General features: G+C 38.8%; 1 protein-coding gene and 1 pseudogene across 1 annotated transcript; both read right to left on the bottom strand.

Annotated features, from left to right (window-relative positions):
- Positions 1–1,572: 1,572 nt before the first annotated feature.
- On the bottom strand, positions 1,573–5,702 carry LOC107672308 (kelch repeat and BTB domain-containing protein 4-like). Its single transcript, XM_016465449.1, has 5 exons — positions 5,595–5,702; positions 4,624–5,088; positions 4,386–4,527; positions 4,176–4,282; positions 1,573–3,469 (listed from the first exon to the last, which is right to left on the bottom strand). Exons 2-5 carry the CDS (start codon positions 5,074–5,076, stop codon positions 2,609–2,611), a joined length of 1,563 nt encoding a protein of 520 aa, XP_016320935.1. The 5' UTR covers positions 5,077–5,088; positions 5,595–5,702; the 3' UTR covers positions 1,573–2,608.
- Positions 5,703–8,883: 3,181 nt separating this feature from the next.
- Positions 8,884–14,164, bottom strand: LOC107672174 (DNA damage-binding protein 2-like; annotated as a pseudogene).
- Positions 14,165–14,644: the final 480 nt, after the last annotated feature.

Genomic DNA, 14,644 nt, shown 5'->3' with positions numbered 1-14,644 from the left:
TTGGTTTGGTCCTGACCCATTTCTGCTACAAAGTCCCTCATAAAAATAACCATCCGCTTGGCTCTTCGGCCCTCTGGGGAAGCGCAAGAGTAGTTTTTTTGTCTTTCACCGTCTACTCACCAAAACAAAAGACGTGTTAGCAAAAATCCACCCCAGAGATCTGCACCCACTTGCGTCGCCGATCCACTCTCAGCTTTGGGTTCAAAGAGATGTTGAAGAAACTGGATCCACTGCTTGCAAGGTCTTCAGAGTCCAGATCCCCATTGCTCATCACTTTGAATACACAGAAGAATCACAAAACCATGATCTCTTGACATTAAAGACCCAACCTCAGTTGCTCCAGAAAGCCTGGAAAGAAAGCTGAAGTAAAAAAATGTGAAACTAAAGAAATAAGTCTCAATCCAAGGTGCTGGCAATGATCTCCCAGAATATCTACTCCCTCCACACCCGAGGGGGAGGAATTTTCTGTACACTCACCCCCCCCACAAACCACCCCTTCATCTTTCCCCTCCCTCCCACTGCAGTGCTGGTGCTACAGCAGATGGCCTTGTCACTCTGGACCATGTGTCTCTGGTGGAATCCAGCTTCAGCCTCTGAAAAGATCTAAGGTCACAAAAGACGGTTATCCGTAGATCTTCAAACCAAGAGCAGTGCTGTTCACCTCCACATCCACACACCGTCAAGAGGCTCAAGCAGCACGGCTGTGAAGGATTCTTAACAAAGAAGAACAACTTTAGGAAATATTCAGTCCCGAGCTACAGCAGAGGTTTGGACATCATGTGAACATGTCTAAAAAAAGCCAGATATTTCACTACGGTGAAGCAGAGTGAGTCAACGGTCCACATAGAGGGTGGCAGTTCCTGTGGGTGGGCCTTGTTAAGCCGCTTGGTGTGCCACCTCCCAGCCCCCCAGCCTCGGTGTCAGCAACTGATGCTTAGAATAGTTCACAAACTCTGACATGGTATTTGTCTTGAGTTACAGTACCACTGCTTCTTGAAACACATCAATGGGATCGAATTGTCGGGTTCTCAACTGAACCTGGCTTTCTTCAGCACTTCCTGCCCCCTTTACAGCTTCATGGATACAAATAGGGAGTATTTACCGCCTTGCCATTCACAAGATGCCTTATCTTTCCAAAGATAAACCTCTAGTGGTTGTAAGTCACGTCTTTGTTATAACACAATTCCTGAAATGCTAACACACTGCCTCAGCACATTTTGGGGAAACCGAAATATATCGCTTGAAATAAATACTTGTGAGCCTTCTAGCTGTCAAGTCTACTTTAAAACAGAGTGAGGAAAAAAAAAACTTATTACAAATCTTTTATTGTGTTTTAGGTGTTAATGTCTCCTTAAAGGTATAGTTCACACAAAAAAGAAAATTGTCATCATTTACTCACTCTCATGTTTCACCAAACAAGTATGACTTTTTTCTGCGAAACACAAAAGATATTTTGAAGAATGTTTCAAAACAGCATTGGACCCCACTTACTTTCATTGTATGGACAAAAACACAGACATTCTTCAAAATATCTTTGTGCTTTTTGCAGAAGAAAGACAGTCATACAGGTTCGGAATGACAAGGAGGTGAGGGTGACATTATCGTAACGGTTAGGCAAAGGGGAAAACATGAAATACATAACTTATTTTTAGCTTTTAATTCAAGAGAAAAGTTAACCAAAAGTACAGAGTAGAACAAAACAGACATTTATTGGTCTATGACTTCAAAAGCCAAATCATTGTAACTAACAATATTCTGAACCAGCCACAAAAGTCAACAAAAATAAGCTACCTTGTGTCTCTGGCAGACATAAAAATGGACTGCTTCTTCATATACTGCATGATGAAGTAAAATGTAAACAGTTGTATCAAACAACTTTCAAACCAGCTTGAGGTGGTATGAAGTTCCGGTCCAGTCACAAACCACTGAGAAACCGAGATCCGAGGTGACAGAGAAATTAACATTAAGCGAGATAGATGTAATAAGAGCACATTTCTTGCAAACTTTTATTATGAATGTTACTTAAATGGCCCTTGACAATTGTACTAAAATATTTTTTTGTTAGCGGTCTTGAGGATATTTTGCATTGTTAATCTGAAAACATTTTCTTACTTTCAGAGTATGTTTGCAGACATTTGTAAGACACCATATATTGCACATTATCACTCATTAGAAGGCAGTTACTATATCCAATTCACAAATGTATACATTGCAGATGTATTCAACTAATTCAGTAAATGCTGTGTACAGATTAGTTCTTGTGGATTTAAATTAAAGATACATGTTGTGGAATGTTAACAGTTTAAAAAGAAATTTAAATATAAATTCCTTTTGGAATCCAAATGAAAAGCATGTTGGAAGGTTTCACCAAAGCTTGACAAACTTCAATGGTCAACTGCAAATTACAATTATCACACATTACATTTGGCCTTCATTAACACTTTACGGTGTCCTACTGTGTTACACTTCACATGACATTATAAAGCTTGTACCACTGTATCACAGTAACAACTTCTACATGACTGCGGTCTATTAAATCAATATCACAGACCATAACTGATATCACCATAGTACATTTATCATGGTCCAATGCATTACGTAGAACATCTCAGGCCAAAACAAACTGCCAGTTTGTGAGGAGGATTTTGATTCCCTTGATTACCGAGACAACCGACGTGGCAGGATTCAACTTCAGAGTGTTTGCCTCACCTTTCTTGCATTTGTCCCTAAAAACGTAGATACATCCGTTACAGCTGGCCACTTTCCATAGAGATGGCACGCAGCTCCACACTTCAGGGAAGCGCAGCCGAGTGAAGCTGTCCAGCAGTGGGTTATAGCACACCAGAGAGTCGCCCTCTGCCACCACAAAGATAAGGTCCTTATGGGCGGTGGCATGCATGCATCCGGCAAAAGGCAGCATGTAGGGCTTGGTCTGACACTTCTGTGTGGCTGTGTCAAAGCACTGGATAAGGCGAGACGGTTTGGTAAAGAAGTCCATGTCATTTTCCTCCCCACCCAATAGGTAAATGGTGCCTCCCAAATTGACTCCGGCTGCACCTGACACAGCGGTGTCTAGCTGAGTGGTCTCTTTCCATATGTTGTCCTGTACTGTGTAGTAAATGACAGCGTTGGAGAGAGTGTCCTGGAGGGTCTTGCCTCCCAATGAGTATATGGCATCCTCTGTGGACACAGACACTAACGTGTGGTGCAGACGGTCCTGGGGCAGAGGGGCGCAGCGCTCCCAGTCCATAGTGTGCATGTTGCATTTCCACATGCGTCGCGGTATGGAGCCCCCTACAACATATAGATCAGCCCCATGCTTGCAGGCAGCTGTGATCTGGTGACACAAGCTGTTCTGGCCGCTGACACTGATGGCGTCGTCCTCATCACAATGAAGAGACACTGCCAAAGAGTGTGTGCGTGTGTCTTCCTTCCCAATTAAGTATATGTGCACTTTTTCACCAATCTCCTATAACACAACAAAGTCAACAATGAGCATGCAAACAATATTATACTAATAAACAACAGCTGTGCATTCTGCTTGTCAATATTTTAAAGTGACCAGCTAGGTAAAATGATCTAGCTGGTTAACATAGATTTTCTGGAAGTTTCAAGAATGATTTTTGATAGTACCACAAAGTAGGAAAAAGTTTTACCATGTATGCCATAATTTTCCAGTAAAGTGTTTAGGAATTTATGGAGTTTCTTGTATAATTATAATAACTATATAATTTTCAGCTATAATTGTGAATTGTCTTTGCAAAAAAAATAAAAATGAACAATTGATAAATGATCAAAATATTATACATTATTAAAAAAATGCAAATGTTATACATTTACAATTATATGTGTGTATATATATATATATATATATATATGTATGTGTGTGTGTGTGTATATATATATATATATATATAAAATTCAAATTCAATTCAATTTATAATTTTTTTGTGTTAGGACCAGTGAAAATTTTGGGAGGATGAGTACTAGAAATCTTAACTACAGACCTGACTGAGCCAGTGAAAGAAAATCAATCAATAAACAAACCTTTTGTAAATATATAACTAAAAACACCTGAGCCCTGAATATGTTTTCATCTAAAGAATATCAATAGAGCATTAAAGGTAAATTATTGCTTAAAATATTGTGTAATACCTATTTTATCCATCACTAACCTTTAGGCTGTCTAGAAGCATATCAGAATATTCCTCTCGTTCGACTTTGTTGTGATTTATCCAAGATTCAATAGCTGCAGTTGGATTTTGTGAGCTTGGCACACCATCTAAAGAAGCCGATACAAATTACAGACACAAGTTAACATTATTTCTGACTCTTTCTGATCACAATCTCTCATCTAAAGTGAAACCAATTTGCCATTCATTCACCTTTAATGATATCCACGAGAAGGCACAATGGCAAGTTCAGGAACTCTTCTGTCTGGTGCAGCTGAATCAGGTGAATCTTCGCACAGTGCTTGGCAGCTGTATACAACTCCTGGTCACTGTGTCTGTCCGCCAACCACATCACCTGAAATAAAAAGTGGTCAACAGTTTTCTACTGATTCAGCTGACTTTTATCAAAGCATTTTTTGTGTATGGTAGTTAATAACACCGAAGGTTTCACCTGGAGGCAGTTCTTGATATCCACAGTTCTTGACAGGAAGCGAGAGCACTCCTCAAACAGGGCAGTGAGCTGATACATATCAGCCATCTCATAAGTGTCCTGCAGATTTTCAACCCTTAGTTTGATGGTCCCATGGTAGATGTAGTCCACCAGTGACTGGAAGACTGGTGCACTGACATCCTTCAGCTCAATATTACGCTCAAACGCTTCTCTAAGGTTAGAGGTGAACATGGACCTAAAGAAGCTGCTTTGTGCTGAGAGCACCAGGCGGTGAAGCTGGAACTCTTTGCTGTCTACAGTGATGGTGACGTCAGCAAACAACCCATCCTCCAGACACAAGTCCATGATGCTCTTCACAACACGACTGGAATGGGAGCGATCGGTGAAGGTGTAGACCTGGAAGTAGTTTTCATCCCCTGATGGACCTCCAACACCGTCTTCACCGGACTCCATGGCCCCTTTAATCTAAAGCAGCTTCACCTGAATACTAGATGAATGACTTACTGGGTCAGCTGTCTCTCATGTAGTTTTAATTGTTGAATGGCAGGATGGGATTTGCCTTGGGATATAATTCCCTAAAATTGCTGTCAGATTGATGCAAAGCCATATGTAGAATTATTGATGAAACTGCTGCATGCTATCTACACAAAAAATATTTCATACAGTTTAATGAGATATTTATAATGATTTTGCATTGATACGGTACCCACCAGAACCGACTTGGTACTTAAATCAGCGTTAAAATTGCCTGAGCAGTTCGCTCAGTCAAATCATGTCCATCTATGGTAAACTGGCCAGCGGTGCAGCTAATGCTAAGTTAAGCCATCTAGATTAAGGTCTGGGTAACGTTCACCATCCTAATGAATCCACAATCAAACGCAGCAGAAAACAACGTGTCATATGTAAAACTGTAGACAGCACATGCGCGTTATCGTTTATAAATGTTAGCATGTGTTAAATCTTTGCCATACCAGAACAGAAGACTGCTTGTGAGCCGCAGGAAGTAAACAGAACGTTTTTCGTGTTGACGTCACCGCGTGTTTACGTGACTCTCTGCTGCGCCCGTGTGTTGGAGGCCTGTAATTGCAATGCATATCAATATATATATTTTTAACGTTAAATATTTTAAACGTATTCTCAAATAACTTAATTAGCATTTCATTAAGCTCTATTACACAATATCATCTTACAATTATTTACAATAAAAAGGAAACAGATATAAGTCACTATCACTTGTAGTCGCATTTTTACTCTCCCAGTTTGGCTCAAATGGTCTTTTTCCGCAGGTGGAAAAATGCGACGCACTAAGGACTGACTCGGGAATCCCGTTTTTGTGGGGCTAAAACGGATGACGACTGAAAGCTGCGTGAATCTAGTGCAGTTTTATTTTTGTGGCAATGTTGTTGACTCAGATCAAAGTTGTATGGGTTGTCCTGTGTCTCATTGGCTTCAGGGAGCCCTGGAAAACCTCAGGTAAAGATTTGTGAACTTAACGTGAGGAAATGTGCAATGCTTCTGTTTAAATACTTAAATCGTTGTTGTTATACACTTTTATTTAGATTGTAATCATATGGGCAGACTTGTTTTCCTTGTGATCATAGTAGTAGAACTTGGTTTTATTAGCTATTCCAGCGCTGGGCACTTCTGTGGCATGTTGGACATGATTTCTGCCAATCGTGACGTCAGAATCGCATATTTTCCCTCTTTAAATTCTGCTAGCTTGATGCTTAAAACTTTGATTTTGTATTATTCATACTCAGTTTATCATGGCATTGCTCACATAGCACTGACCAATAGCTCAGGCTTGTTTGTCTTACTGCTTTCCACCTAACTCATGAGTCTGTGTGCTGTCATTCAGATGTTTCAGCTGTTCTGCACGGAGGACTCGCACATCAAGGGTTTATCAGATCTGTAAGTGATGCTAACCTGATGTTCGAGGTAAGAAGGTATAGCCATAATAGTGTAGCATGTTCAAGCATGTTGTGTTATAGATAACAATGTGCTGCAGTCTTATCCCAGGCGTGGCCAGATGGAGAGAGAGTAGTGGCCTATTTTAGTAAGATGCTCAGCAAAGCTGAAAAGAGATATTGTGTCACACGGCGAGAGCTGTTGGCTGCCATCTCTGCCATCAGGCATTTTAAGTACTACCTGTGCGGTCGGCATTTCACCATACGCTCTGACCATGCCTCCTTACAGTGGCTGATGACGTTCAAGGAACCAGAGGGCCAGGTGGCTCGTTGGCTTGAGGAACTGCAGAGTTATGAGTTCACTGTAACACATCGTGCTGGGGAACGGCATGGCAATGCCGACGCTCTGTTGAGACGGCCATGTAGTATGCAGGAATGCAAGGACGGGGTGTGTACGGCGTGGGTTGAGGCCGACAACAGCCCAAATAAACACCCCTTGTACATCAAAACGCCTCGTCCTTGTCGGAGAACGTTACAATACATTCCACAGAGCACTACAAGCCACAATTAATTTGACCATGTATTAATGTACATTAATCGAATTCACTATTGTAGTGAAAACACTGATTTATTTCAAAGATCAGATAAACTATAGGCTATGGCAGTGTGTCACTGGAATGATAAAATTGATCTTAAATACACTCTGACACGCTTGTGTATGAGCATTTTTAATATAAAACTTAATAGACTTTAGTGATTTACATAACATGCTATGCAGATATTTGTTCTACATTTCATCTAAAATATTTCAAAAATGTCTAATTTGTACATAATTGTTATGCATGCAGATTTTATAACACTGTATTGAGAGACTACATGGAATATTTAATCAGTTCTCACACTCCAGGACTATTTAAGCAAAATGCAAATAAATACTATGATTATAATCTTACGATCTAACTAAACTACAAATATAGACAAATGCTGAAGAAACAACTCTACGGAGCCCTGAAGGGCACATGGTGATGGAAAAAAAGATAATAATAATAATAATCATGTAATTATATTTTCTGAATTTGCAAGCAAAACTTTTGTGTTCCCCAAGAAACTTTGCATTCACTCACAAGAATGTTGTTTCCCCAAGAAACTTTGCATTCACTCTCAAGCACTTCCTCAAGACATTTTTAATGAGGTGGAAGAAAAAAAAAAACTACATTTCAGTGCTGTTGTGAGCAAAGGCACGTTTGAACACAATACTTAAAAAAAACAAAACAAACATTTTGCAAGCAAACAGAAGGTAATTTTTTCCCAATCACCACATCCCTTAACAGGCTCCATACCATACAGATCAGCTCACTATTTTTTTTAAAATCCTAGTTCTTATGGAGAGGACTGGAGATTGATGTCGTCAATAATGTTGTCATGCAGGATCAAGAAATTGCATCTATGCGAAAAGGGTGAGCTTTCTTATCTCTCATAAACGACAGTATCCCAAAGACTGTCTGCAATGGAGAAGTTACTGGCTATGCTGGAAGAGTAAGACAAGTCTTTCACTCAGGCCCGTTTTGAGACCCTCCTCCTCGGGACTATCTATTCAGCCTACCAGGCACGAAATCAGAGGCTGGAGTCAGAGCAGCAGGCCTGGATGGATATTCTTGGTCGTTTTGCAAATGTTACTTTCGTTCAGCTACGCAAGTCTTAACTAGCAATAAACTAGCAAAAGTTCACACTTCAGAAAATCAGATGAAGAGTGTGCATATTCGGCGTACTATCCGAGGGGAGGACTCTGAGCTCGGAATTTGGCCTGAACCCAGAGTACTCCCCCATATCCTAGGCTGGAATAGGAAAAGTCAAGAGGGATGCTGGAAAACTGTAAAGGCACAGAGGTTTAGTCGGCTATATATATATATATATATATATATATATTTTAAGGTGTTCCTCCTGAACTTTGTTAAATAAACATCATTTAAAGTAACATCCTGATTATTTGTACCTGGTTTATATGATGAACCTATATATGAACCTCTTATTACACTAATAAAGACACATAACATGAAGATTTTAATGTAAAAAAGTACAAAAGTTTATTTTGATCAGAATATACATATTTTAGGACCTATAAAAGGTAACAAAACAAGTCCTTAGTTTAATTTTTGTTGTTCCAGGATTTATATATTGACACGAGCCTGAGACCTTAAGTATCTAGTTTGCATGTGCCCGCTGTGCACCGTTCTCCTGATGCCACCGGGGTGGCGTTTGCACTGATGACTTGGGCCCGTCATCGCTGCTTGCAGCTATATTTAGGGCCCAAGCCACTAAGGCACAGGGGCCTATTGTTTTTCTAAGGATTATTATTATTCTTTTTCTTTCGACTATCCAGGGCTTTTTGGGGGCCCAGTGTGTAAAGCTCAGTGTGTATTCTCTCTCACTTTTTCTTTGCTTTTGATGTCTTGCATTCTGTCTTGCTCTTGGTCTCTGTTGATGACAGTGATGACAGCTTTTTCTTGAGCTTGGCATCATCAGCAGCTGCCCTTCTGTCTCTATTCGTATGCTGCTGAGTGCGACGCTGGGATCTGGAGGTTCCAGGTCTGCCTCCACTGTCCTCCACTTTCTCCACTGTCTGTTTCCGATTAACACTGTTCAGTGTGTCCTCTCGGTTCCAGATCAAAATGTTATAGCCTGTAATTAAAGTTTACAACTTTCTGAATTAATTAAATCATCTATCAGCCCTGACTACTATGATTATAAACAGTAAATTATATTTTACCCATTCCAGAAGCCAGCACATCTCCAGCTGGACTAAACTTGTTGAGCTGAAATAAAATAAACATGAGATATTATAGTGGTGCCTGCAATCAGATATCAAGTCCACCTACGATTATATATATACTACCGTTCAAAACATTTTTTAAAGAAGTGTCTTATGGTTGCCAAGGCTATGATAATTTTATGAAAAATGCATTAAAAACAGTAATGTGAAATATTTTACAATAACTGTTTTCTGTTTTAATATATTTTAAAATTTCATTTATTTCTGTGATAGCAAAGCTAAATTTTCAGCAGTCATTACTTCAGTCTTCAGCGTCACATGATCCTTCTGAAAACATAATATGCTGATTTGGTACTCAAGAAACATTTTTTATCAATGTTTACAACTGTGCCTTAATATTTTTGGGGAAATCATGATCATTTTGTCTTCATTATTTAATGAATAGAAAATTCAAAAGAACAGCAATAGAAATCTTTTGTAATATTCTAAATGTCTTCACTCTCACTTTTGATCAATTTACTGCATCCTCACTGAATTAAAGCATTAATTTCTTTAAAAAAAAAATCTTACTGACTCCAAACTGAGTGGTAATGTATATAATTTTAGGAATCCTAATCATTAACATTATATATATTTTTAATATTTAAAAGAAGAAAAAAAAACATTCTTACAGATATGATACCAGCAGCATTGGGGTCTCTCAGCTGATGCACAATCCCACCACTGTTGGCATCATAAATGTCAATAGTTCTCTTGTCATTGACTAATACTTGATAATATGGGTAACGGCCAGCCACGATGAGGTCATACATGGGATGCCAGGTTGCCTGATGGAAAAAAAAAAAAAGAGCAAAACTAAACTCTATGATGTCAATAGTCCTGGATCACTAATATGCCTGTAAACTTGATTACAACATAAACAACTTGGAAAGTCTGCAGTTTAGGCTAAAGGAACTCTTACCTTGATGGGTGTTAAGTGCTGGAACTGTCGATGAGGATGAATAATTATTTGATAAGGTTTAGACCAGTCATATGAACAATATACCCTGAGCTGGTTCCTCTGGTCTGTAGTAAGGAGCTTGGTGCTGTCTGTTGGATTAAAGTACACTAAAAGAAAAAGAACATTAATTTCAATTTATTTGCATTGTACAGTTGAGAGACATTTTTTTATTACTTCTTCCCCTCCTCACTTTACTGATTATATAGCCTCTCACCAGAATTGACTGGTTTTTCATGAGGCAATTCAGCGATATAACTGCTTTTGTCTTTAATATTTCTGAGGTCCCACAGCTTGACTGTAGCATCAACAGAGGATGTAGCCATCAGCCAATCACAACGAGGGTTGAATTCTGCATGGGTCACTTTGGCTTTGTGCAGCTTCTCTTTGAAAATCTAAATGTTTTTGAAAAAAGATATATCAGACAGCTTTATAAAATGGCAGTGATCACACCTTTTCAAAGAAGCAGAGACTTTCTGAGAGACAAATGTGGCAAACAATCTCAGACAAATCAACAATCGATCTATACTGCATGCTGAAAGGCAACTGTTTTTACAGAACAGCAATATGAAATACTGAACATAAACATGCATTATGTAAATATGTAAAGTATATTTGATTTCCCAACACTGCAGGGCAATCCACAAGCGTTCACACAAGCACTGTCCTCACCAAAGATCATGGTGGTCATGGCCACAATCTGGGGTTCGAGACAATATCTGACTTTGGAGGCCCTCTAAACTCTGCACGCTTACTGTGCCATCACCAGAAGCAACAAAGATTTTGGACACATCTGTGAGGCAGAACTTCATCCCCCCTATAAAGTCACCAGCTCCCTTCTGCATGGACACAATAGACAAACACAGGCTTGTTAGATCTACATACAGGGAGGACTATGGGTTGAACATGATTAAAGATTTATACAGCAACTAAACCGACACAACAACATGAAGGAAATAAAAACAAACAATGTTCTTCAACACAGCCAATAACACACCAACATTCACAATACATTCCACAAATATGGAAGGACAACATTAATGATAAAACAGATTTATCTTAGATAACCTAAAGTCTAATAGAACATTACGTTTAATTAAAAGAAGAATAATCAATGACAAAGCACAATGAGCATACTGTCACACATACAATCAAATGATTTCATCCTCTGATCTATCACAGGGTTTATCTAACTTCATACCAATCAGGAGACCAAAATATGCACGAATAGAATACATTTAATGCCCTCTTTATATATGGCATGGAACTCAATTTTATATCTTGGTAACACTAAAACTGTGTTAAATTTCAAACACAGGCAAGTTCCTCCATATTTAAGAGCCAACTGAATCAAACATTGATAACTGATGTTAAACTTGCACACTTACTGTACTATAATTCAGGTGAATAAACAGAAATGGACAAGGATCAGATCAAATTAAGGAAAAATGCTTGTTTAAAGCATTTCAAATCTCTGTCTGGTCTATGTTTCTCTGAAAGCAAATGGGAGAACAGCCATAACTGCTAATAAAGGAACTCGCTTACTACCATTAAATTGTTTTGGCAAAGACTTGTACAACCGATCCACTGAAATCCCGAAGGGTGGTAGCACCCCAAATAGATGAGGTGAACAGCTGATTGGTGTTGAATTGGTTAAACTTCATGCCTGATATTGCATCTCCAGGTCCCATCTGGACGAACAGAGGAGAAAATCTCAGCAGTTGACAAAATTGCATCTTTTACAATTATCTACTGCAATCTGTGTATATATGCAAATGCTAAAATTTACCTTTACACAGGTACAAAGCTGTCACTGGGGCAGTACCCTAAGGTACAAAAGCTAAACCCTGATCTGGTTCCTCTGGTCTGTAGTCAGGAGCTTGGTGCTGTCTGTTGGATTAAAGTACGCTGAAAGAAAAAACATTAATTTTACAATTTGCACTGTACAGTTGAGAGACTTTTATTACTTCTTCCCCTCCTCAATTTAATAATCATATATATAGTCTCTTACCAGAATTGACTGGTTTTTCATGAGGCAATTCAGTGATATAACTGCTTTTGTCTTTAATATTTCTGAGGTCCCACAGCTTGACTGTAGCATCAACAGAGGATGTAGCCATCAGCCAATCACAACGAGGGTTGAATTCTGCATGGGTCACTTTGGCTTTGTGCAGCTTCTCTTTGAAAATCTAAATGTTTTTGAAAAAAGATATATCAGACAGCTTTATTCTTGATTTTGGCTATGAGAATTGATGTAGACATTTCCCTCACTTACCTCATGTCCATCCAGGCCAAGCAGAAGAAGTCGTCCAGTATTATCTCCAGTCACAAGCATCTGACGACTAACAGACACGTCCAAACAGCAGTACCAGTAACTGGGAGAGTGACACTTGTGGCATTAAAACTATACACAAATACATCTTCACATGATATCCTACAAAAGCTAAAAGGTACATCTTTGTACCTTATTTACCCCTAAATGGTACATATGTGTACCTTTTGAAAGTGCCCCAGTGACAGTTTTGTCCCTTTTTTCTGAGAGTGTACTGTACTCTTACTTAAGATGTTTAATAGTATATAATACTATTTAGCGATTTATGCATTTATTTATTTATTTTTAAGTGAGTAAACTGTGTATATTAGTAAACTATACTGCAGAGGAAAACAGTATACATTTCACAGTAATTTGATATTACTGAAATCCCAAAAGTATTTGGACACTTAACTGACACCTAAATTGTATGTATGTCATTGCATTAGATAAATATTAAACCAAGTTGCATCTGCAAACAAATGACGCTAGACATTTTTTAAAGAGTAACTTCACTTTCCTGAGTCATGTTTGCAAATTCAACTAGGAAGTGTCCAAATATATTTTGTCTTCTTTTTGAACAGTATATTCTTCACTTCAGCTCAGCTTAATCTCACCCCCTGTATGAAGGTTCTCTTATTCAGCATATCATAATCCCACAGGATGATGTCTCCACCCTTGAAGCCCACTGCAACAGTGGTGGGATGGGTGGGATGCCATTCCAGGCAAGTGACCCTCCGATCAAAGGGACTTGCTGTGCGGTGAAGTTTGTAGGTTCCAAGTGAGCGTACAAAAGGCTCTTGCAGACACTATAACACAAGGAAGAGTTGCTACATAGTACTGTAATGTTTGAAGTTGGTGGGTTCTTGCACAAATTTTCTATAAAGTGCACAGTGCATTGGCAATAGGCCATAGCATATATATTTGCCTGTGTTATGTGCTTGTCATCACCTGGCGCAGTTGAGCATGGATGCTCTGTCCCAAGGAGCTTTTGTAAATGTAGTGAAGGATACTTGTTTGGCCTACTTTCTTTTGACCTCCAATCCATTTGACACTTGCTTGTATGTAGGTTTCTGTTACATTACACAAATACAGTTTAGCTCTTTAGAAAATGTATATTTGTGACTGGTTGGTGAATGGAAAACGTTTTTTCCATTCATAAATGAAACTTTTTGCATATTTAAACAAAACTTTGGAATTACTCATAACTCGTAGATTTGCTCACCCGTTTTTTATGCTGTCTTGCCTTCTTGTTTGGCTTTCAGGTTCTTGGAGAGTGTTTGATGTTGTTCTTCATTCGCTCTTGTCTTTGAATTGACGTTCATCGTCTGCTTCAATGCAGAGGAATCTGTCCGAGCCCTTCCTCGCGCCATTTAAAGTCTACTTTCTGTTTGAAAGAGGTCAACAAAACATGTGAAATGCACCAGTTACACATAAAGATAAACTGTAGATACGATATCCGATCGACTGGAATCATGCACTTTCTTGCTTACCTGCAAATGTAAAACGATCTGCATTACATTCACCGCCAGATCGGGAAATCCTCAGAGGTTAACCCTATGGAAGCCCGTTTCCGCCACTGAATAAAAAAAAATATATATATATTATTGCGACTTTTTATCTCACAATTCTGACTTTTTTTCTCACAATTGCGTGATACAAACTCGAAATTGCGAGTTATAAAGTCAGAATTGCGAGATATAAACTCGCAATTCTGAGAAATAAAGTCAGAATTGTGAGATAAAAAGTCGCAATTGCGAGTTATAATGTCAGAATTGCGACTTTTTATCTCGCAATTCTGAGAAATAAAGTCGCAATTCTGAGGAAAAAAGGTCAGAATTGCGAGATATAAACTAGTTTCCTGTTACTGAGATTGACCTTCACCGAAGTGTCAAAGACGGTAGGATTGCATATTCTATAGCCTAAAAAGCGAGATATAAACTCGCAATTGCGAGAAAAAAAGTCAGAATTGTGAGATAAAAAGTCGCAATAACCTTTTTTATTTGTTATTCAGTGGCGGAAACGGGCTTCCATAG

Source organism: Sinocyclocheilus anshuiensis, unplaced genomic scaffold, assembly GCF_001515605.1.
Source record: "Sinocyclocheilus anshuiensis isolate Anshui unplaced genomic scaffold, SAMN03320099.WGS_v1.1 scaffold997, whole genome shotgun sequence".
NCBI classification, from domain to species: Eukaryota; Metazoa; Chordata; class Actinopteri; order Cypriniformes; family Cyprinidae; genus Sinocyclocheilus; species Sinocyclocheilus anshuiensis.
This window is presented reverse-complemented; position numbering and strand designations above follow the sequence as displayed.

Coding starts and splice junctions, on each gene's coding strand:
- LOC107672308 (XM_016465449.1), bottom strand. CDS start 5,076: ATGGAGTCCGGTGAAGACGGTGTTGGAGGTCCATCAGGGGATGAAAAC. Junction 4,283..4,385: donor TCTCGTGGATATCATTAAAG/GTGAATGAATGG, acceptor CGGCTTCTTTAG/ATGGTGTGCCAAGCTCACAA. Junction 3,470..4,175: donor TGCTTCTAGACAGCCTAAAG/GTTAGTGATGGA, acceptor GTTGTGTTATAG/GAGATTGGTGAAAAAGTGCA.